This window comes from Gracilinanus agilis, chromosome 3 (assembly GCF_016433145.1).
Source record: "Gracilinanus agilis isolate LMUSP501 chromosome 3, AgileGrace, whole genome shotgun sequence".
In the NCBI taxonomy this organism is placed as follows: domain Eukaryota; kingdom Metazoa; phylum Chordata; class Mammalia; order Didelphimorphia; family Didelphidae; genus Gracilinanus; species Gracilinanus agilis.
Window position 1 is genome coordinate 601,287,324 of NC_058132.1, and position 25,784 is coordinate 601,313,107.

General features: G+C 35.3%; 1 protein-coding gene across 1 annotated transcript in view; it reads left to right on the plus strand.

Moving 5' to 3' along the window:
- ADAM23 (ADAM metallopeptidase domain 23) overlaps positions 1-25,784 on the plus strand; it is a 223,111-nt gene that overhangs the window by 118,621 nt on the left and 78,706 nt on the right. The window contains exons 5-8 of the mRNA XM_044667494.1: positions 4,764-4,846; positions 5,740-5,803; positions 13,364-13,436; positions 18,433-18,506. Of these exons, the coding sequence (XP_044523429.1) occupies positions 4,764-4,846; positions 5,740-5,803; positions 13,364-13,436; positions 18,433-18,506 (294 nt within the window). The remainder of the gene's footprint in view (positions 1-4,763; positions 4,847-5,739; positions 5,804-13,363; positions 13,437-18,432; positions 18,507-25,784) is intronic.

Sequence of the window (25,784 nt, forward strand, 5' to 3'; positions counted from 1 at the left end):
TCAGAAAATGTTAACCTGGACTCATGCTGAGGCAAACTGATCTCATGTGGCATTGCTAGCCCTTTCTAACATGCCTTCTCTTTTGTAAAATGTGAAAAGAACATTAGACAATCACAGATGACTGTTGAACTGATTTTGAAAGCCTTCATGCAATACATTCAAATGGCTAGTGCATCACTGAATTGATAGCCTTTAGATGTGGTATTGTGTTTTGGATTTTGCTTTATATGTCAGATCTGTTTAGCCTTTTGTGAATGCCATATGTATATATCTATATCTATATCTATATCTGCATCCTTGTTATTGTTAAATAATTTTTCTGACTCTCCATGACCCACTCCATTTGGGGTTTCCTTGAAAAGGATACTAGAATGCTTTGAAATTTTCTTCCCTAACAAATTTTATAGATGAGGAAACTGAGGTGAACAAAATTAAGTGTTTTGCCCAGGGTCACATAGCTAATAATGCCGTTAACCAGATTTGAACTCATGAAATTAAGTCTTCCTGATTTCAGACTCAGCATTCTATCCATTATGCCATCTAGCTTCCCTGTAAATATCTTCTTCATAGAATGCATGTTTAAATCCTTTATAGAAGACACAGCAATGCACATATATCTATCAATTTCTATCTATGTGCATGTAATGTTTTTGTACAATAGACCTACAATAAAGACTGCCTTTTAACATTTAGTTATCTCTCCTGCTTGTACCTGTCCACCACTGTTGCTCCTACAACCCAAAGTGATTCCTTTTTCTGGCTCAGATTTTATTTGATATCTAAGAAATGCAGCAAGAAGGCACTTGCTTCTGGTATTTTTAAAATGAGACCTAGGTCTGAAAAATTGCCAGAAAGCACTCTTCTGCTGCTCCTTTTTTTTTTTTTGGTAACTAGGTATAAAAATAGACATAAGAAAACTCAGTAATTCTTCCAGTACCAAATTGAAATCTGTTGGACTGCTTAATGTACTTAATATAACTGTATGATCTAGTGTAAACTTGGGTGGGGGAGTAATAATGCAGATCAAGGATTTGTTACCTAACTCCAAGTTTCATTTGTGACCCAAGATAGGGGCAAGGGAGTTTGCCTGGGGTATGTGGCATTCCAGTTTTCCATTAAAATCCAAAAGGAGCTAAGAAATAATACCATTCAGATTGCCTCATGCCTTGATTCAAGTAAGAAACATTTATATCCGATGACTGCAGGGTAGCATTTTCTTACTAATCCTAAGTGGAAAAGCTGAAACTAGTTCAAAGATAGAAAAAAGAACATTCATAATAAAATCCAGAAAATCTCTTAATTATTATATTATTGAATTATCCTAGACAGGTTAGATAAATACAGGAGGCATGGTTACATAGCATTTGTTTCAAAAAAAAAGACCTCAGTAGTTTTGTGGTCTACAAGGTCAATCTGTGTCAGCCCCTGGAATATGGCAGCCATAAAGATTAAGATGACCTTGACCTGCAAAGCTTCGAGGATAGGGAGATGAGAATCCCACTATACTCTGCTTAAGGGAGTCCTCATCTAGAAAGCTGTGTTTAGTTATGGTCTCTCTGGTTCAGTAAGGACATTGAGAGACTGGGGAGTACTCAGAGGAGGGCAGCCAGGATGGTGAAGGGTCTTGAGACCAAGTCATATGACAATTGGTTGAAGGAACTGCATATATTTTGCTTGAAGAAGAGTCATAAAGGACAGTATTTGAAAGGTTGTGAAGTGGAGGAGGGGTTATACTTGTTCTGTTTTGCTCCAGAAAAACCAGGAGCAATGGGGTGGAAGTAGCAAAGAGGAAAATTTGGTTTTGATCTTAGGAAAAACTTCCTCATGATTAGTGACTAGCCAAAAGGAGAACAGGTTGCTTCAGGAGACAGTGAGTCTCCCCCTTATTAGAGATCTCCTAGTTATAAATTAGAAAATTCAGCCAAAATCTGCATGTATGCACTTTAATCCATCATTTAGAGGGTAACAGGTTTTTTTTTTGGGGAGGGAATGAGTTCACCTGGCTGCTAGCTTCACATCCTGCTTTTCATGCTCCATTCATTTCAACAATATATCCCTCCTTGTCTCCTTGTCCTTCTATCCTACTAATCATTCACCCTTGGTAAAACCTATCATTGGCCTGAGTTAACAGAGCTTAGAGGAAGCCATGAACTTGCTTAGTACATTCATACAGTTATCCCATTCTGTCTTGTTTTATTCTTATATGGGTATATCCTAACAACTCTCTCCTCTTCCCACCTTGATTTCTACATGCTTCTGCTCCCCAATTAAATTGCAAACTCCTTGAAGGCACAGAATATGTTGTGTTTTATTTTGGTATCTTAGGACTTAGCACAAATACTTTGTAAAAATTAGGTGCCTCATAATGGTTAAATTAAATAATTCTTGCACCTCCATCTGATCTTATATAGGGTGGTTGTGAAAACATTTTGCAAAAATCAAAAGCATTGAATAAATGTGAGGTAAGATTAAATCCCAAAGTAGAATATGCAATCATTGGTATGTATGCATACAAATTTTTATTTATCGTATAATGAGATCATAGGATTTAGCATAGTAGGGGCTATTTGATAGGGAAACCAGATAACTATGCTGATTACATCCTCCTACATATGATACTGAATCAGTAGAAGTTATTTTTGAGGTAAACTAAGAAATGATAATTATGAAACAATATTTAGTTAATTATACCATTATCAACTCCATCTATGTGAGTGGCACTGAGCAAGGTACTTTGGGATACAAAGCATTTTCCAAAATGAAATAGCTTCTGCTTTCAGGGAGCTTCTAGTTTACTGAAGGGATAGATGTAAAATACCTCCAGATAAATAGAATACAAAGTAAATTGAGGAGAGAAAGAACCTTAACAATAGGAACCATCAGAGAGTGCTTCACTGAAGAGGGGACCCTGAGTTGAACCTTAAAAGAAGAGAAGGCTTCTAAGATGTAGATAAGAGGGATTTTTTCCCCCTGACATGGCATATGATTCATGCAAATGTACATAGATGAGAAAGATAGTGCCAAATTAAGGAAATGGCTACTTTAGTTGAGTCTGACTGGAATGGAGGTATCCAGTATTGGAGAGATGGTCCTTAGATTATTAAAGAGAATATTTCTGTCTGAGAACCTCTCTGGCATTCAGACTTATGTTAATCTTAGCCATCCCAAGTTTAACAATTTAAATAAGTTTATGGTTGTCATTTAGGCATTTTCAGTTATATCTGACCTTTGTAAGCCTATATAGGGATTCTGTGGCAATGATACTGTTTTGGTTTGCCATTTCTTTCTCCAGCTCATTTTACAGATGAGAAAACTGAAGCATACAGGATTAAATGATTTTCCCAGGGTCACATAGCTAGAAGTATCTGAGGCCAAATTTGAACACAGAGCTTTTTGACTCCAGGCTTGGAGCACTATCTACTATACTCCCTTGCTGCCCTAAGCTTGTGGTAAGAGAGATCTGCAGTTTTATTTTTAGATTTATTGATTCAGTATTGTATGTAGGATTAAATCAGCTTGATAATCTGGTTTCTCTATCCATTTTGAGTTCTTCTAGGATCACAGCAGATTCAAGGTAAATGAAGGCCAGAAAGATTGAAGTTTTTCCATTTCTAGAATGAACAACCAACAGTGAGGGAAGAGGCAGAACTAATACCAACAGAAAGTCATAACAGTCTTATTTATAATAAAGTTAAAACCCCTCCCCATTTTAGTAGACCATACAGGAAAATACAGTAATTGATGTTTATAATCATCACAATTGAGTCATTAAGGAAATGGTTAAATAATATTCATTAAACATGTCTTGTTAAAAAGGCATGGAAGGAAAGACATTTAAGAAGGAGCAAAAGGACCTATTTTGTACAAAAATATAGCAGCTTCTTTTTTGATGGCAAAGATTTGGAAACCGAAGTGATGCCCATCAATTGGGGAATGACTGAACAAGTTATAGTATATAAATGTGCTGGAATACTGATGTACTGTAAGGAATGATGAAGGCGGTGGTTTTAGAGAAACCTGAGAAGATTGGTATCAACTGATTTGCAGAGTGTAAAGCAAGTCAAATCAGGAGAACAGTTTATAGAATAATAACATTGTAAAGACTAGCAACTTTGAAAGACTTAGTACTAATCCACAGAACAACCAACACAATCCCAGAGGACTACTGATGAAATGCTAACCATTTCCAGGTAGAGAGTTTATGGGCTCAGAGTGCCAATTGAAGCTTATATTTTTTTGGATATGTCCACTAGGTGAAGTTGTTTAGATGGATGATCAAAAAGATAGGGAAACATTTAACGCATAAATATTTTTATTAAAAAAACCCACTAAAATTAAGATGTTTGGCTCTTAAAGAGGACAGCCTGTAGTAACATGGGACATCTGTGCAATATCATATAAATTTTAAATATTAATAGAACCATTGTAATTAATCCATAACACAGTAAGTCTCTTTTATTTATGACTTGTCAATGGTGTCGTACTTGGATATTAAATGAAGTGTTACTATAAATTTATGTGTTTTGCCTACCTATGCCCCTGCTTCCAATTTTCTTTAATATTATCTTTATAATTAAGAAAATCTTTTTTTAATTAAGATCTATTTTTTCACGCATTAAAAACAACTGTGAAGAAGAAAAACAAATTACCAGTATCAAAACTGAAAAAAAATGAAATCACAACTAATATAGAGATAACCGTTTGAGAACTGAAGACTGATACTTGAAATTTAATTGAAAACTGTAACATTTTGTTTTTTCTAGGGTGGAGAACACTGCTACTATCATGGAAATATCAGAGGCATCAAGAACTCTAAAGCTGCATTGTCAACATGCAATGGACTGCAGTAAGCACAAATCTTCCTTGAACATTGTCATCATTTTAGAAGAGTAGTTAGTCAGCATTTTCCAAATTGTAGCGTAACTTCAGATGTTATCATGGTTACTCTTCCATGGAAATGGACCTTGAAAAATCTCTTTTCAGACTTAGGAAAGTCTCCTAGGTGGGCTGAAATTAATGTGCATCTCAATCTAGTCATTGATCATTTAATGGAAACTCAGGGCTACAATAGTAAGGATATTTCCATTTGGCATATAAGTGTTTATCTTTAGAGTCTAAAGTATTCCCACCCTTGAATAATCTGCTAAATTTCCTGAATGCCATATATATTGAATTTATATAAGAAATGAACCTAGGGTACATCATCCTAATGTATAAAGTACAGATAATTAATTAAACCCTCATAAATAGCTTTCTTTGAGATCAACCCATTTATCCTTTGAATTAAAAGTTGTTTCACTATGTTTCATTGGTTCTTTCCCTCTTGTATTTGTTTTGTGGCAATATTATAATTTTGGTTGGGGAAGATTATCATCATGGCACAGAGCTCCTGAGGATTACTCTGCCACCTTGACTCTATCAACTAATCCTTTGACTTAAAGTATACCTCAAATTCTTTGTAAGCTTCTGGAGAATAGGTTTTTGGGGATCCATATAGTGCTAATCAGAATATTGGGCATATTGTAAGGTTTTAACAGTTATTTTATTGATCAGATTTGAGATAGCCACAATGTAAAATAACTTTTGTTGGTATTCTGCACAGATTTCATTTCTCACCACTATCTCAGTTTATCTGGCAGAAATGGATAGCATGACACTGATTTCTTTGGAGAGTCCTCATTGTTCTTTTGTGCTAACATTCATCTTAAAATTTTCCCCTTTTTGTTTCTTTTATTATAGTGGCATGTTTGAAGACAACACTTTTATGTATATGATAGAACCACTGGAATTAATCCACAGCACAGTAAGTCTATTTTCTTCAGAGCCTGCTTAAAATATTGTACTTAAATGTGCAGAAAAGACATTTAGCTCTAGTTCAAAAGTTTCCACCAATGAGTTTAATCTCATTTAATCTTTTGGCTTCAGTTTTCTTATCCCTAAAGAGGAGAGTTGGATTAGACAACCTCTGAGGTGATTCTCTTCTCTCAGTCTCTGAAATCCAATTTCAAAGAATTTAGAGTGGGTGAATGGAGGAAATTAATATTAGGAGCCTTGTACACAAACTATGAAAAGATTGTTAGATTTGGCATCAGACATCTAGAGTTCAAATCCCAGCCTTGCCACTTACAGCCTGGGTGACCATGGACAAGTTGCATGATTGCTCTGGATCTCAATTTCCTCATTTTTGGAATGAGAAGGTTGGATTACTAAGGTACATTCCAACTATAGATATGTCTTGTGCTACTTGCATCACTGTTATATTTATCATTCATCTTTTTACTAGGCAGAATAAATTAGTCCCATCAGTTTGACAGAAAGGGATTTTCTAAAGCTTTCTTTTCTCTTACAAAGAGAAAGTATTTTTCACTTTTTGATGAGGGAAGTCTCTGAATTTCCATGTTCTAAATGTTGGATGGTCTGTATCCCAGAGAGACAGTGGTAAATAGCCAAATAGTAGAAGCAGCATGGCAGAGGAAATGGCTTTGAATCATAGGTCTGCCACTCGTTACCTAGAGGAAATCACTTAAGCTCTCCAGCTTTATTTACTCATTTGGAAAATGACAGGAGGTGATCCTGAAGGTCCCTTTCAGCTAAAAATAGAAGAGCCCTTGGGTGAGTTATTTCTTCAGGATGAGCAAGATCTCATTTTTAATACTTGGAGATTAAAAAGAAGACTCTAAACCTCACTCAAGCTGGTAGGCAGACTATTTGATTTGTCACACACAACATTCCACAAATATAAAGAAAAGAGGTATTGTCCTTTACATATATAGATATTTTGGTTGCTGAAAGGACAGAAAAAAGATAGGTGTAAGTAAAAACTATAAAAGCCAGCTTGATAAGAAACAGCTTCTTATATAAAGTGTTGAAGAGACTCCACCCTTATCCCCACAAATCTGAGGATGAGACAGAAAAGTACTCTGGAGATGAATGTGCTAGGAGGATCTGTCTGAGGGATGATGACTGTAGGGTACATCGCTTTATTTGCATGTCGTTGTCTTAGAGTTCTGAAGCTTAGAATTGAGAAACTCTAAGTCAAATAACTGTTTGGGAATCATAGGAAATTTTAAAAAGAACTTTTGGATTCGTACCTCACAGAAAGGGAGATTTCTTGTTTTTCTAAAGTTAAGATGACTCAGTAAATAAAAAGAGGTTCTGACTTGAAGCACTGGAAGATATCAAAAGCCAAAGAAGAAAATATAGAAAGAGGGAGAAGAAGCTCTATGAAAAGAGAGAGAAAAAGTGACAGCTAAGTTGCATTAAAGTGGAATCTCAAGAAATTGAGAAGTCATAGAAGCAGAGAGGAGCTGCTTCTAGCTGGTATAGCTTACTCTTCAGTAGTGTTGCTGGTTTAAAGAAAGACATTGCTGCTGATTTTGTTGGATAAAGGCTTGGCCAATTCCAGCTGTTATGTCAACCAGAGGAAAACTAAATCCTGCTGCTTTGTAGAGCTGCATGAATATAGTTCTTTCTCGTGTCATCTCCATAAAGCCTGAGGAGGAGAAATCTCTAAGGGTTATCTGGTGACCCTCTACCATTCTCGTTGGCTCAAGAGGAAGAAATAGAATGGAAAGATAGAGTTTGTTTTGCTATAAATGGGTTTATTGCCTAAGAGGTTTTGCTTTGCTAGAGGCCAACCCGAGAAACTAGAATCTTATTGAGTGAAGAACTAGCTGGTCAGATCTGGTCTGTATTGCCCAAAGAACTAGTCTGAAGCTTTGTAGTGCTCAGGCTTAAGGGAACTTGTGTCACTAAATAAGTACAATGTTGATCTATTTTGACTTAAAATATTTAAAAATGTAACTCTTTCTTAGTGTCCTATAAAGGGTGGCTGTGAGCTAAATGAGCTTCATCTAAAAACTACTTCATCTCCTTGGGAGTATGGCAAATTAGGTACATCACTCATAATCCTCGTTGGTAGATTTCTACGTTTACCCACACTCTACTCTCTGTGTGTATTGGCAGGAAATATAACTTAGGCATATGAATGGACTGTGATATTTTGATTCTTCATGAATTTGCTTAGTTAGTATTTAGAAAAAGTGATAATTATTCTTACTCTTACTCTCTCTTCAGTAGGTGTTATGATTGTTCTTGCTTTCGACTTTTATTGAGTAAATACTATGAATTTTCTGGATTTTTCCTTATTGTTGAGTAAAAGGTTTATGTTTGAGTCAATGGTGTCACTGTGACTGATTGAAACACATTGGGAACTCAAGTACTACAGGGACAAGTAGTAGCAGTACATCTCCCTTTTCCCAGCCACCCTTTATCCATACATATACACTAAGATTATCCCAAGGACACTAAGGAAAAAAAGGATGATTAGTAGCTGTATAGATGAGAAGCATGGCCAGTCTCCTCACAGTGCCAAAAAAACCCCTAAAACAACACAGATTGAGATATCCTCCAAAGAGAGACAAAGATATGGGTGCCGTATTGAAAACCATAATACCCAACAGGCTGTAGTGTCCAGATTACATAAAGATATGTTACTTCTGTCAAGTTTTCTAAAAGATGGAAGCATACCTCAATGGTTCTTTCAAATATAGTGCTTCCTCAAAGCAAATATGACTCAGAGCCTGAAAAAAATTCAGCCAATCTCTTTCATATGCATGGCATGCAATATTTTTTTAGAGAAGGTTGTTTGTGATAATCCATTATGTTAGAAGCTTCTGAGTAACTTGTTTTGCATGAACCTTCTTGCACACCTGGGAATTTGCTTCACCCACGGGAAAATCTTCATAAATACAGGGGTGACAACAGTTAGAAATTAATTTAAGAAATATTGGTCATTCATAGCCTATCTGGCACTTTGTATGACACTAGAGTTTATAAAACATTCATTTAATTTTCACATCAACCCTGTGAGGCAGGTGGGACAAATGTTTTTCTCTACTCTTTGCAGATGAAAGACTGAGGTTTAGAGATAAGAAGGGACTTTTTTTTAAGGTTACAGAGCTAGTGTGTATCAGAGCTACGACTTCAAATTTGTTGTTTTTTAATCCAAGTCCAGTTTTCATTCCACTAAATTTTCTATAACTCAAACCATTAAAAAGATAGAAAAGACTTTAATGGCCACTTCATTATTGTTATTATTATTAGCAAGTACTAAATTGAAAACATTATAGGAAGAAATTTTCCATTGTCAAAAATATTTTAAAAAAAAGTTTCACAAGTTCCTGTGATAATTCTGTAGTCAAGATTCTTCCCAGTGTTTACTATAAATCCCCTAAATTGTGCTTCAAACCCATTTTATATAGACTTCTTAAAAAAAAAACACGCACACAACAGAAATCTTTACTTTCTGTCTTAGAATCAATACTAAGTATTGGTTTCAAGGTAGAAGAGTGATAAAGACTAGACAACTGGAGTTAAGTGACTTGCTCTGGGTGTCTGAAGTCAAATTTGAACCCAGAACTTCTTGTCTCCAGCCTGGCTCTCTATCCACAGAGCTGCCTACTGGCTCCTACCTAAATTTCTGTGAAACGTAAAAATTAAATTTAAGATCTTGGCCCTCAGAATAAGAAATTTTACTGAATCAAAAGTAGTAGGAGAAAAGATAGAAAAATAGGAGAAAGATATATATTTAACTTATTGATACATTATCTTGCTAAATCTATGGCCACCATTTTGGGCCCCCTACTTATACCAACATGGGTCCACTTGGTCTCACTTATCCAATATCTTGTTATTAAAAGAAGCTATTATAAAATATAGATAAATAGATAATATGTAGTGTTTTGAAATTTAGAGTACTGTATGTGTACATTGTCTCATTTAATCTTTACAATATGCAAACTAGGTCCTCTTTTTTTATCCAAATAAAGGTATTTTTATCCTCATTTCACAGATGAGTAAAATGAAAACCAGACAGATTAAATGACTTTCTCATGTTTGTACCAATAGTGTCAGGTCTTCCTGATTCCAAGTCTAGTACTTCATCTGCTATATCCCATGTTCAGGCCTCTAAAATATTCAAAGATGTCAATTTATTTGTCTGTGAGGCTGTTCTCTTTGCCCAATAACCTCATTTCTTTTGGCCTTTTCAACAAATTGCCCACTCCTTTTAATCATTTTTGTCTAGCACATCTCATTTAAACTACAAAGACTGATACTAGAATAGAAACTTGATGTATTATGGAGAGCATTTCATCACATTTACATACTTGTGAGTTGCTTTAAATTGACAGAATCCTATTTCTATCCTATTTAATGAAAATTCCACTCTGATTCTCTGACCTTCTCCCTAGATATGAGCACATGTTCCTGCTGCTATTCCTTATGAAACTTAAGTCTTGATCATAACTCCGATTTTCTCTATCACATCTACCCAAAGTGTGTGAACCACTGTTGCAAATGACAGCTTTTGGTTGATGGGGGAAAGGGAGAACAATTACACTTCCACAATAAAGTGAGGGGCTTTAGAATTTTATAGGATTGGTAGGTGGTGTGGTTGGTAGATTCCAGGTGCGTGACCTGGAATCAGGAAGATGCTTCTTCCTGAGTTCAAGTCTGACCTCAGACATTTATTAGCTGTGTGACCTTGAGTAAATCACTTAACCAATTTGCCTCAGTTTCCTTATCTGTAAAATTAGCTGAAGAAGGAAATGGCCAACCATTCCAGTATCTTTGCCAAGAAAAGTCAAAATGGAGTCACAAAGAGTTGGACGTGACTGAAATGACTGACCAACAAATAATTTCATAGACATAATTTGACTGGATGTGTCTTAAGGGTATCCGTCCATCCAGACTATTATTTAGTTTCTTATCTGGATGTTTTAACCTGTATTTCATGAGGAGGATTTAGGCTTTCCTATCTTCAAACAAAAAATTTAAAAGCATTTACAAAATCCCTATCTTGGAATGGAGAAAATGATTATTTCAGTTTGTTCAGACCTCAAAACCGAAAGACGCCATTATTGGGCACAAGAATTAAAAAAAAAAACTAAATGGGTATTTATCCCAAACATTTGGTTATAGAATGGAACATAAACATTTCCCAGAGAAAAATTAACAGAATCATTGAGAACAAAGAGAGATCGCTATAGCTCTTTTCTTTTGGACAAGTGTAGTCACTTAAATTTTTGCATGTCTTCTTCAAAATTTGGTGCTTTGAATATAGAGAGTTCTCTATTCAAATAGTTCTATATCATAAGGCCATCATAGGATTTAGAGATTGGAGGCATCATAGTGGCCAAGTAGTCCAATTTCTTCATTTTGCATATGAAAAATCTAACATCCGGAGAAGTCAAAAAAGTTTTACATGTTTAAGAGCAGAGCTGGGATTCTAGTCCAGATCTTCTGACTTAAAAATCAAATGCTCTACTACAATTCCATTGTTTTTTTTCCTTGGAAATGGGAGAGAGACAAAGAGAGAGAGTGTGTGTATGTGTTGGATTTGGAATAAACTCATATTTTGAAGTAGGAGAGTTGTCCAAATGTTAAATGTATATTTTAAAGGAAATCCCACATGCCAGTGCTCACCAAATCACTTTCTTCACCACCAGAAGATCCATGGGAAATAAATAAATAATTTTAAAAATGTAATATTTTTGTGGAATTTTATTTTTCCCTTTTTAGTAGGAGCTAGGCCCTCATTATCTTTGACATGTTACCATCAGTATTAAGCCTAAGTGGGGATTATTTGTTATAAGTACATATAAAGCTTATGTACTTATTTCAGAGATAGCTCAATTATTGGGGGACAAAAGTCAATACTAATTCATTGTATTTTTGGATTCTTCTTTTCTTTCTATCAGTACTGCCCATTTAAAAAAACATTTCACTTCTTCCAACAAATCAAAAAGAAGAAAGGAAAATAGTAACTCACATTTTTGTAACATTTTGTGGCCTACAAAGCACTTCCCTCACAATATATCTAATTATGATTATATGTAATATGTAAATATATTATAGAATATTATTTACATATTATAGGACAACTATGTGGCATTGTGGATAAAGTGGTAGGCTAGAAGTCAGGAATACTTATCTTCTTGAGTTCAAATCTGGGCTCAGATACTTATTCGCTATGAGATCTGCCTCTCTAAGAGAGATCTTGACTCTGCCTCGGTTTCCTCATTTGTAAAATGAGCTGGAATAGGAGATGGCAAACCATTCCAGTATCTTTGCCAAGAAACTCCAAAATGGAGTCACGAAGTGTCAGATAAAACTGAAAAACATTTATGTAATTATATAATATAAATGTATAGATATCCCTTTCTTCATGGCTTTACCCATTCCCCTTTTGATGTATTATGGGTTAGCCTAAGAAATTTAATGAGAATTTTTGGGGAGTTTTGCAGAAGCAGCAGACACAAAAACAGACAAAAAGACACAAAGACAAAAAATATACAAAGGCTAGCAGGAAACAGAAAAAGTTTAGGAACTCAGAGATACACAATAAAAACATTTTATCTTATAATACTATACATATACACAATTTCTTTTTAAAAGTTAAAAAAAAGTGAAAAGTGATAGTTTGTGGAAAGAACACAAAAGCCAGCAGACTACATACACAAGCTAGAAATGTAGGAATATCTTAACATTGTCCTAGATAGCCTCTCACCAAATACTTAACCAAAATTTTACAATACAATTAAAAACTCTATAAAAGAAAAAATCATACTTCTCTGGTTATGAAGGGAGGACAAAAAAAATTTTAATGTGGATTTTCCAGATTGCCTTATTGCTGCACTTCTATCCCCTTGTGAAGTGAAAGGGATATCTATGATTCCTTATTATATAAATGTCATAATTACATAATATAAACATATAAATACATTCTATAATATATTCAGAGAAGTTAAATGAGTTATCCCCTGTTCTACAGCTAAGTTTAAATGTCAGAGCTAGAACTTAATTCTAACTTATTTACAGGTCTAATTTTTTTTATTTTACTATTTTTTGGTCAATTTAGTGTATTACTTTGTTGTGATAGAGCTTTAAGTTTTGGGCAACTTACTGTGCTTTTACATTATTTTGTGAATTTCATTTATATAAATATCTGCTCACAGTACCATGTTTATTGGAAGTATATCATAGTTAAATTTTATTTTGGAATATTGGGGTTCAATCTGTAATTTTAATATATTTTAGGTTAGTCAAATAATCTTGAGTAGAAAAGCATTTCTAGTGAGAAATTAAGGCACCATTTTATTAGATGTGGATATCTAATAAAATGGTGCCTTAATTTGATTTTAGAACATTTTCAAAGAAGCTATAATTTGCTCTTCTTGTATGTTTTGAAGAACTTGGAAATCACTCCTTCCAGAGAGAGAGCATAGAAAAATGTCGAGTTTTGTTTCATAAAGATTTTATTGGCATCCTTTTAACTGTTGAAAAAAATCTTTTTTTCCAGAAAAGCACAGCCCGACCACATATCATTCAGAGAACACTAGGGGGACACACGTCTGAACAGCTGAACAATCTGAGTAAGTTTCAATGAAATGCAGTGTGCCTGTCCCTCTCTGCCTCCTCTTTCTAAAGTGCCTCTAGTTTTCTGACTATAGTTTGTCAACAAACTCACCTTCTTCCTCTATCTCTTCCTCTTATGCTCCTGCCTTCTTCTGGAACTTAGTGAAACTTTGCATTTCCTCCAGGGAACAGGTCCTAACCATCCTTTCACCATCCAGTGTCTCTAACTCCCTGTGCTAGGAGGAAGTCACACTTTACTCCTTATTTCCTGCTGCCTCTTACAAATTCTCCCTTTGCTACCTTCTCTCAGTACCTTTCCACCTTTTTAGTTTTTACCTTAATATTTTGTTGGAACCATAATCTCGTCAGTGTGGGTAGTCTTTCTGCCATTTCACCTCACATCCTTTTCATGACTTCTTAATCTGGACAGTTCTTTTCTTTGTCCTTTTAGAAATCCTCCATAAAGGAATCTACCCACTGTGGTAGAGACATTCACTCAGGTCTTATTAAAATTTTAAATATCAGTGCAACACTCAGTTGTCCTTATATTTTCTCATCATGTTCTCTTACAGGAAATAATTTTTTATTAGGTTACAATGTACATCCACTACAGTGATTGATCAATATACCTAAATGAATTAAAATAGTTATTATAGTAACAATATTAATATTTATTAATAATTATATCTCATGTTTATATATATGACAATAATATATCAATTAATAATCTGTATACTAATTAATATACAGTTAATTAACATAATTAAAATAAAAAGAAATATAATATAATCAAAATAGAATATAATTAAATAAATAAACAAGATGACTACAATGTAATTAAATAAAATAAATGTGGTATATCTAAAATTAAATATAATATAATTAAAGCATACATACGATATATCTAAAATTAAATATGATATAATTAAACATAAATATAATTAAAATTAAGTATGATATAATTAAAATATAATATAATAAAACACAGATGTGACAACTAAAATTAAACATAATTAGATGTAAATATAACAATTAATATAATAAATTAAATATCACAATATATAATACATTAATAATTAATATATAACAAAAGAAATATTATATTATATGTGTCAGACTCTGGGGATCCAAAGAATGAAACAATCTCCACTCTCAAGCAGCTTGCATTCTATTGAGGAAGACAGCACATACATATATAATTATATAAAGAATAAATACATTAAGGAGTAAAGCCTCTACCAGTTGAGTGAGCAGAAAAGGCTTCATATAGAAGGTGGTCCTTGGGCAGAAAAAGAGATTTTCCTGTAACATCTATGTGGCACAGTAGATATATCTGAGTTCAGACCTGGCTTCAGACACTTAGTAGCAGTGTGAACCTGGGCAAGTCACTTAATTCAGGTTGCCTCAGTTTCTTTATCTTTAAAATGAGGATCATAATAGTACCTATGGTAATAAAATGCAACAATATTTGTAATGCTCTTAGCACAGTGTCTTGCACATAATAGGCATCTTATAAATGTTAGCTCTTATTATGATGATAGTTATGATTCATAGTTATGATTTTATTGGAAGAATATTGGTGTTTTTAGTAGCTGGGCGTAATTGAAAGCATTGCAATTCTCCACATGCAATTTGGTTCTGTTTATTCAATGCCCCAATAGACTTTGGACCACTTATTTTTCCTAAGCATTTTCTATCTGTGATAGATATGCTGATGGACTCACTCAGTGGTATCTAACTGTATGTCAGCCTCTGGGCAATAGGAATTCTTCATCCCCCCACCCTTTTTTTCTTCCTGGGTGGATTATTAAGTGGATCATTAAAAATTTTTTGGTAAATGTTTCAGCTACAACTTTATTAATTATTTTTGGATCTTCATGTTTTGGACATATTCTGAAAATGGATCCCTGTGTGCCTTTAATGTGTGTTACACACAACACAGATTTTTGAAAAAAGTGTACAATTTGGTCAGATCAGCCATTCTCCCCAACTTCATCCTCTTAGGTACCATTAGCAATTTCTTATCTGAAACTAAGATTTTTGAAGTCTGCAAATGGCAGTTCGCTTTTCAGCAATGATAATAAATTGCTCTGGAGAAGTTCTGAGAAATCTGTCCAGTTTTTCACCTATTTGTTGTCCTTGTTTCATCTATAAGTGGTTTTGAGATGATGTAGTTTCATTGCCAAACTTCCTACAATTCTCATCTGTACCTCAAGCTGGCCAGGTGATTAAATACTTACAATCTGAAGCAATTTCTAGGGTCCTTGGTTATCTTTGTTTTGTTGATAGTTTTCTTTAAGTTAAATTTCTCTAAGAAATGGTGAAAATCAGTCAACATCTTTACTTTATCTATCCCCCATTTTTCAGAGTTAATAATGTTAAAAAATAGGATGAGTTGAAGCTGTTGTAATTTTACCCAGTATTTTGACATCTTTATCCTTTTAATTTGATGTTGCTTTACTTACGAAATAACTCTACGGACTCTTTTTATGTTGTCTACAGCTACACCCACTAGTTGGAATACTATATCTCTCTTCCTTTTTTCAGCTAAATTTCTTGGAAAAGGTCTCCATATACTGGCTGGTTCTCCTTTATGTTTTCCCAATCTCTTCTAAACCCTCTGTTAGTTAACTTCTGACCTCATCATTTTACTGAACTTTTTTTTTTTTCTAAATTTACCAGTGATTTTTTCATCTTTGCTAAATTTAGTGGCCTTTTCTCAATCTCCCTCCTTCACTTCTCTGCACCTGCTGATACTGTTGACAACCTTCTCACTCTAGGTACTTTCATGAGCCTATTCTACCCCAAATCCTGATTGACTCCTCTTTCCCCTTTTCTGGGCCACCCATATCATGCCCACTAATTTGGGGTGCTCCCCAAAACTTGGTCCTGGTCTCACTTCTCTTTTATCTCTTTACTATCTCACTTGGTGATCTCATCAAACTCCATTGGTTCCTTTATCATCTCTATGTAGATGCTTCCTAGATCTATTTATTCAGCCTGATCCTTTCTTGAACTTTAGTCCTGCATTACCAGCTGCCTATTGGATGTTTCAAAGTCGGTTCAGTCAGCTAGCACTCAATATATTATAGACATCTCAAAGTCAACACGTTTAAATCACAACTCATTATATTTTTCCCTTCTCTCCTAAACCCAAGATTCTCTTCTGATTTCTTCTATTTACTATTGAGGTTACCATCATCCTTTCCTGAGCTCCAAGTTTTGGTGTCGTTCTCAACTTCTTACTTACCCCACACCAGGGGTCGGCAACGTATGGCTCTCGAACCATATCTGACTCTTTTGAGGGGCAGATTTGGCTCTTTCTGCAGGAGCCATAAAGTCAAATTTTTTTCAGGCACTGTTACAGGAGCGTGCACTGTGATCACTGTATGGCTCTCACGAAATTACATTTTAAAAAATGTGGCGTTTTTGCCTCTCACAGCCCAAAAGGTTGCTGACCTCTGCTCCACACAATCGGCTGCCAAATCTTTCTGTTTCCAATTTCACACCATCTCTCTTGTAGATCTTGTCTGGACTCTTGGAGCCACTCCCCCAGTACAGGCCCTTATCACTTCTTGCCTTTGCTATTGTAACAGCCTCTAATTTGTCTCCCTCAAGTCTCTCCCCATTGCAATCCATCATCCACACAGGTGACAATGATTTTCCTAAAGTGTATATCTACTTCATTTCCCTGCTCAGTAAATATCAGTGGGTTCTCATTGTCATCAAGATTAAAACTAAAGAACTTTTGAAGGACACCTAAGCATCTCTGAAACCTGGCTTCTCCTTTTTTAAAATCTTATATTCCAGGGGGCAGCTGGGTAGCTCAGTGAGAGCCAGGCCTAGAGACGGGAGGTCCTAGGTTCAAATCTGGCCTCAGACACTTCCCAGCTGTGTGACCTTGGGCAAGTCACTTGACCCCCATTGCCTACCCTTACCACTCTTCCACCAAGGAACTAATACACAGAAGTTAAGGGTTTAAAAATACAAAAAAAAAAATCTTATATTCCATTCTCCTCCACACATGTTAAGATCCAGCTCTATTTGTCTATGGAGGAGTTACTCACATGTGACACGTAATCTCACTTCTTCATGCCTTTGTACTGATTATCTTTAACATTTGTAATATTCCTTATCCTCCACTCTACTTCCTAGCTTCCCTAGTTTTCTTTAAGGTTTGGTTCAAATTCTGCCTTCTCTAAGAGGCCTTTCCTTGCCTCCACCAGCTACTAGAACATGAACTTATATGGTTATATTTCATTTGCTTTCTTTATCTATCTATCTATCTATCTATCTATCTATCTATCTATCTATCTATCCATCTATCTGTCCATCAATCCATCTATCCATCCGTCCATCCATCTATCCATCCATTCCTTGCCTCCCCCAGCTACAAGAACATTAACTTCTATGGCTATATTTCAGGCTGAGTATAAACTTTAGAGCTTAAACTCTCAATCACAAGTACCTAACACAATGCCTGGCCCATGATAGAAGCTTTATAAATGCTTATGGATTGCTCGATAGGTTGTGAATGGTATTGATGGTGGGGATTCTTACACCAGTGATATCACAGATGTTTGATTTATTGTTGAATCATGGTGAATTCAAACTTGACTATGTTTAATGATCATCATGCCAGCTTTAAAAAAATGACTCTTTTATCATATTTTTACAGTAAAGGGCAACATGGCATAGTGTATAGTGGCCAATCTTTTAGTTACGAAGTTCTGGTTTCAAAATTGGCTGTGTGAACTATTTAAATTTTAAGTGCCTCAGGAAACCTCTAAAGTTATAATTTGCAGATTATTTGTGGATCTTTAACAGTGGAGGGAGATTTCACACTAGGAATTGCCTGTGATTAAATTATGAGTCTGAACTGTGCTTCCTTGCCCCTTCTTCCCCACACCCCCTGCTACATACACTTTGATTGCTCTTTATTTTGTTTAAAAGGGCACACTTTATCAATCCATTGAGATTTATATTTTGGCATTTATATTTATTTTTCTACAGGCATGGAAGAACATGACCAGTGGCCCTTCCTGTCTGAGTTACAGTGGCTGAAGAGAAGACGGCGGAGGAGAGCTGTGAGTATTTGAGTTAATGCTTGGCCATTTTGTTCTGGCATTTAAATGTTGTGCTATTATGAGGCAGAGCTTTTGTATATTGATACTATAAATTTGTGGAGTTTCTGCACTTTTGTAATAACCTCATTTTTCAAATATATTAGATAAAATTGATTTTGAGCTGTATTACATAGGGAGACTAGCATTCTTTCTCTGCTCCTTTGATAATTCATACTGATTAGTGTTGACAGAATCTTACATCAAACCTAGCTGTTCTATAAAAATGGAAGCTATATCGGTTGCATTTGAAAAAAACTTTTTCTCATAAAAATCTAAATATATTTCTTTGAAAAATATAGCAGAAATACATATCTTTGATATATGTATACATGTGTATATGTATATATACCCATCCACCCACATATATACACACCTTACTGAGCTCTGAATGCTGAATTGTTTTTTCTAAATTTAGCAACATAGTAGTTAATAAACTAAAATTCATACAAATAAGCAGGAACTATCACATTCCAAAAATATAAGTATATTCAAACCATAGGGGAATTTTGTTATCATCTTGTTAATAGATTTGGATTTTCTATTCAAAGACCAACTTAGGTAAGAACAGAAATATATCTTACCAGTTGGATGGCCACTAGGTGACGAATTCTTTGGTCAAGGAAAACCATGGTACAAAGACAAGATGAAAAGTGCCCCTTGGTTCATTGGGATCCCCTCTGCTTGATAGAATAGTAGTGGAATGATGGAAAAGGAGGCAAAGAGTGCTAACAGGTGTTAAAATAAGGTTGTTTCATATAATTCATATACATTAACTTAATTTTAGGTATTTAAAGCATAAGAGCTTTGACAAGTGATAAAGAAAATGATATTATTGGAAGACTGGAACTATAACATTAGTAATATTCCTTTGTGATAAATGAACCCAGATGATACAAGGAAGCTGTAAGTAAGTAGAAAGATAGCTCAAAAATATTCCTGGTAGAGATAATAAAGGAGTTATAGAATTGGTTTCATTTTGTGCACAAAGACATAAAAGACCAGTTTCATGGGACTCTCAGTCACTTTGTCTAGTAGAATACAAGAGTAACATAAGAGGAGCAGTTTCATGGAACCTTTAGTTGCCTCGTCTAGTAGTACCCAAGAGTAACATAAGCAAAAACTCCACTCTGCAGATAACTGCAGCTTAGAAAACATCCATTACAGAAAATGAAGATGTGGAGAAATTCTAGAAAGACTTTGACAAGATTTTCCAAACAAAGTCAGTATTTTCAGTAGTAAAGGAGGCATGTGGGAAGATGGAAAAAATAGGAGAAGTGAATGAGGCCAAAATCTTATAGACTTCTCAGAAACTATGGTCCTATTTAATAAGCACTTTTAGAAGACTTGGTGTTGGACCTGGTGAGTGCTGAAGAATATCACCAGAAAAGCCCAAACAAAATCATATGAAGCTAACACTTAACTTTACAGATTGGATATAGCTGGTTTCTGTTGTGAGAACCATATTGGTATCAACTATCTGTGCACTGCTTAATTATAACAAAAGTCAAAACATCAAATCCTCAAAAAGGCTAAAGAGGAGAAATAGATATTATGAACAATGGCAACCTGTTCTAGTCAAATATGCCTTTTGTGCAAGAAATTATTAAAACAGAAAATGGCAAAGATTGATTATTGCCATTTCCTGCAAAAATTAACTTATCTAAAAGTCACTACAGTAAAGGGGCCAGAAGAGTCAAGAAACTAATTTACTTAGCAAAGACTTGATCTTGCCAAGCAGAAGAAGATGGCAGCTAATAGATACCCAGTTTAGGACAGAAGCTCATAAGTAAAAACATTAACAAAGAGACTATTAGAAGGGTATGAACAGTATTGCCAGGTAAACAGACTGCATGTATATTTTCAGGAATGAACTCTGCTCAAGAAATGCATAAAGGCAAGGTTCCAGACAAGGGACTCATGACCAAAAAGGATCTCCTCTGCCATAGAAGGAACAGAGGGAGTCCTAATACAGATTGAAACATGCTGTTCTTCATTTTATTTCTTCCATGAATTATTCTCTAGCTTAAGCCATATGTGTCTTGTTTCATAACATGATGAGCAGAGAGAGGTGTTACATGGCAATATATGTACAACTTATATATTTCCTGATTTTGGGGGGAGGAGGGAGGAAAAAAATGAGATAGTTTTTTGGACATAACAAATGTGAGAATTTGTTTCTCTTGGATAAGGTTATTTACTATCATTTACTATATATTTATAACAAATCAGATGTAATATTTTATTGCTATGTTACATACTATGTTTATATATGTAAACAAATGGTAACTTAAAATAAAACAAAATAACAACAACAAAATAAGTGGCATAAAGGGATATTTCATGGAGGATGTGTATGACTGGAAAAGGAGGGTTAGTCACGTGGTAAGAACAGAGAATAACAGGCCAGGCCAGGCACCACACTAGCCCACATATTCTTTACTGTAAAACAGCCTAGAAGAAGGCTTCTAATGTGCTGGATGACCCTTTTGGGAAGATTTATGGAAGAACATCAATAGAAAAAATATGATAGTGAGAGGAAGAGGAGGTGGGGATGTGGGAGTGGAGGTGCAAGAAGAGAAAAAGGAGGAAGAGGGGGAGGAGAAGAAAAAGAAAAGGAACAACATCTAAGACTGAGATAGATTAGATGACTTTCCCAGGGTGAGAGAGGATTCAAACTCAGAGCTTCCTGAGTAACACCAACACTCTATGCACCATTTACATGGCTTGGTTGCATTCTGCTTGATGGGGGAAAGGTATAGGTGTCCCCATGAATGAGATCACAGATTTGGTCAATTATCGAAATAACTGAAACTTATTTCTAGTGGTTTTGTAATCCAAAACTATAATTATGAGACTATTTAGTAAATTATATGGTGAATACTGTGTTGCCAAGAACTAATTCCCCATCTTATAGATTACATGGTAATTTACTTGATAACTTATTGAGTAATTACAGTGAAAGTTGCCAATTTTAGATACTGTTTAACTGAGTGTAGTTACTTAATATATCATATCACCAGTGCTGGAAAACTTAATACAACCTTAACCCCAATTTCCCTATGTGATTGAGGATAATAATCCTCCTACCTATCTGTTAGTGTTAGTGTTAGCATTAGAATCAAATGATGTAACAGAATCCTAAATAGAAAGATAATTTAGTTCAACTCCCCCATTATTTTATAGATCAGGAAACTGATAATTAATGCAAAAGACCTTTATAAACTCAAGAGACTTATGAAGGGGAAAGGTATTATGAAGGGGAAAGGTATCAGGGCTGATACACAGTTAGCCCTGTGTTTATTATTTTACTTCCAAATAACTTTTGACTCAAGAGACAAAATCAAGTCGTATGAATCAGTATTAAAATTGCATATGGTCCTTTGATAGGTGAGACTAGAGGTAGCTATCTTCTGAAGAATAGCATCAAATGATGACTTATGCAAGGAGACTTGCTAAATTAAGGTGATCATCATTGCAATGATAGATGGTTGTATGTGAAGTCCAACTGGAGAAGGAATATTCTTTCAGTGGCTAGATTCTCCAAGTTTTCTTGTATTCATGTAATTTCTAGCTATATTGGAGAAGAGAGGAAGATCACAAAAGGGACTGGATAACAGCTTAGAGTAGAATTGGCATTGATAATCGATAAGAGGAAAAGCATAGAGAGTACTGCTCACTTATTATTTCCCTTTTGCTTTCTGTTATGGAGAATAATCTTTGGACAGAACAAAAACAACCACGGTGGAGGTGGTGTCCAGTATAAGTAGCAAGAAAGTACCTAGCTGCCTGTTCCATATACCACACAGTCTCTCCATTCCCTTTTGAGTTTCTTACAGTTTAGATTTCTCAGATTTTAAACATTTCTGCTTTGCAGAATTATTTGTGAAAGCCTGCTTTTTGTAAAATCCCAGGAGACTAAAGAATTGGCAGATTTGATTGCAAAGGCACTGTTGGCAATCTCTGAACTATTGTGGCGAACAGGGGAGATAACAACAGGATTGGAGAAGTCAACAAACATTTATCATGCACTTACTACATACTGGTCTCTGTGTTAAGTGTTGAGAATATAAACACAAGCAGAAAGAGAGACCCCGACCTCAAGGAGCTTACATTATAATGAAGGAAGCAACACAGAAGAAGAAATTGAAAAATGGTGGGGGTGTCAGACAAAGGTATTCAGCATGAGATTACAGAAGAGAGAGTACGAGAGAGTCCAGAGTGCAACGTGGTTGGCCTGTATTAATCCCTGTAATAAGCAGAAGTTCTGGGAGTAGCCATTCAAATGGAGAGGCTACAGGGATGGAGAGTATTTCCAGCATGTAAATTCCATGACTGGGTTTAATGTAAGGAAAATTTTTATAAGAATAAGATTTAGACTAGAGTGGATTGGGTGGGAGAGCAGTGAATTCCCCTTCAGCAGGAGTCTTCAGGCAAAAATTAGATGACTACATGTTAGTATAAATTGTAGAGGGCATTCCTGTTTGGGTAGACGTCAGGCCAGAATGTTTGTGCTGCCCCATCCAACTTGGAGATTCTGTGAATCAGATCCATAGAACAGGAGAAAGCCTATTCAAGGAAATTCTTAATCATTCCAACAGGTATGACTATTTACAGTTAAGAGAAGGGAAATGGATGAAAAATACACAAATATTCAGATTACAAGAAATAATTAGATAGTCTTTTAGTTCATACTTTTTGAACAGGTGCTACAGATGAGCAATAAGCAGAGGCCAGAATTGAATAATAAGACATTATCAGGATGAATATAATATTTGATGAATAATACAATAGCTTCAATAGTCTCTGCCTCCAAATTTCATCTTCTTATCATTAACTTCTTTTTTTTTTAAACCCTTGTACTTTGGTGTATTGTCTCATAGGTGGAAGATTGGTAAGGGTGGGCAATGGGGGTCAAGTGACTTGCCCAGGGTCACACAGCTGGGAAGTGGCTGAGGCTGGGTTTGAACCTAGGACCTCCTGTCTCTAGGCCTGACTCTCACTCCACTGAGCTACCCAGCTGCCCCCCTTATCATTAACTTCTGATAATTCTCCAAGGGAATAAAATTGCAGGTGACTCAAAGACAATGAAAAGATACCTGCTGAACATAAGTAGGTTGCTGCAGTAGCATAAAATGTAAAGGGTAAAAAGGGTTTTTTTGGTTGAATATATTAAGAGGTTTGGTTGCCAGGGAATTGAATAATTATCAATCCCAATTAAAGAATAACCTCAAGTCAAAATGATTTTTATGGAAGTTTATTTACAAATGAGAAGAGAGAGAAAGTAAGAAATTCAGAGAGAGGATAAGGTAAGATAATTAACCCGATGCATAATTCGTTTAGGTCCCTGGTTTAACCCAAGCAGATCTAAATAGTCCTCAATTGGAAGAGGCCAAGCCTTGAGTGGAGGGCTGAGACCTGAAGGACCTGGAGGCGTATGAAGTAAAACCTTCAGTCACAGAGTCTCTTTGAAAGGGAAGTTCCTTAAGAGAAGTTCAGGAAGATTCAGGCTTTACACTCACCACATGGAATTCCAAAGGAAAGATTTAAGAAGAATCTCACCAGCTCCAGAGCTCCTCCAAGTCCCGGTCACAAACCAGAAGAAGAAGCTGAGCTCACTGAGCTCTCTTTTAAAGGAGCTTCTTTTGAGTCACTTCCTGTGCCTTCCTTTTAGTTTATGTGTCCAATTACAACAAATGCTTTTCTTAGGACTTCCCAGGAGGCAGTCAGTAAATTTTGATTTGTCATTCACTCTAGCACACGTGGGTCACAGACCTCCCAACTTGTGAGTTAAGTGGAGATGTTTTCACATTTGGTGATTAAATCTAAAGATGGGCAGGGCAGATTTAATCTCATTATCACAAAAATAGATATGCCAAAAGATAAAATCTTATAAAACATGTAATATCAGAAAAGAAGATGGGTCAGTAATAAAAACAAAGTGAGAGGTAGCCCAAGTACTATATTACTCCCCACAAAATGGTGAAAAGAAAGTTGCTAACTCATAGGGTAGTATAGGGTAGCTCCTCTACCATATAAGTGAGGAACTTTCTGTTTTTAATTCTTCTATGAAGGCTTTATAGAAAGATATAGGATTAGAAAGCATAAAGGAAGAGGGACAAGGTGACTCAGTGGATAGAGAACCAGCCCTGGAGATGGGAGGTCCTGGGTTCAAATCTGGTCTTAGTTTCTTTCTAGCTGTATGACCCTGAGTAAGTCACTTAATCCCATTTGACTAGCCCTTATAGTTCTTCTGTCTTGGAACCAATACCTAATATTGATTCTAAGACAGAAGGTAAATGTTTTTTTTTTAAAAGGCATAGAGTAACTATAGGAAAATATTCAAAATTAAAAATTAAAATAAAAAAAGGCATAGGAGAATTGTGTTCTGTTACTGGTAGAGATAACCATATTGATGTGATCAGAAGCCATTGACTCATTATTACAATTTAAGTCACATTAATTCCTCATTACTCTTCTCAGCCTGTCTTAAAGTTTTAGTACTATGATTATTTCATTATGTCACTATCACGGCTACTTCAAAAATCAGCGTTTGCAGAAAGTAATTTCAAATAGGCTACTGATCTTGCATGACTGTCCATTCCTATTAATCATTATATGATCAATTACCAAGCAGTTAGAGGCCACATAGCCATTATTATTGATTTCCTGAAATATAGAGAAATAAAAGTACAAATTATGACTGAAAGAGTTTAGTTGTGCATGTTCTTAAAGGATCATATGATACTGATCAGACTGAAAAAGTAGACCTGGCATTGTTTATTGCTCAGAAGTTATATGGAGGAAATTTGGTTTTTCATTGGTCAGAGCCATGAAGTAGAATAGGGAAAACTTTCCATCATTTCTTGATTCTAAAAGGCAGAGATTTCAGATAAACTGGGGTGCATTATAACATACCATTGCCATTAAATGGGCTTTATTTGGGTTGTATTTAAGGATTTAAGGAATCTCTGAAGTTCTTTCCACTACTGTTGGTTGAATTTCATAAGATCTAAGAAAATTCAGCTCAATCAAATCAACTTTATTATGGTTACAATTTGCAGAGCACTGTGCTGGCCAAGAGGATAAAAAGCCAAAGTCAAAACAGTCTTTGTTCTCAAGATGCTTAAATTTTACTGGAAGGACTATGACATACATATATGAGCACTTACAGAGAAAATTCAGGAGGAAGGGAACACTTGCTATTCATAGGAGTGGAGAGGAAATCATCAAAGGCTTTGT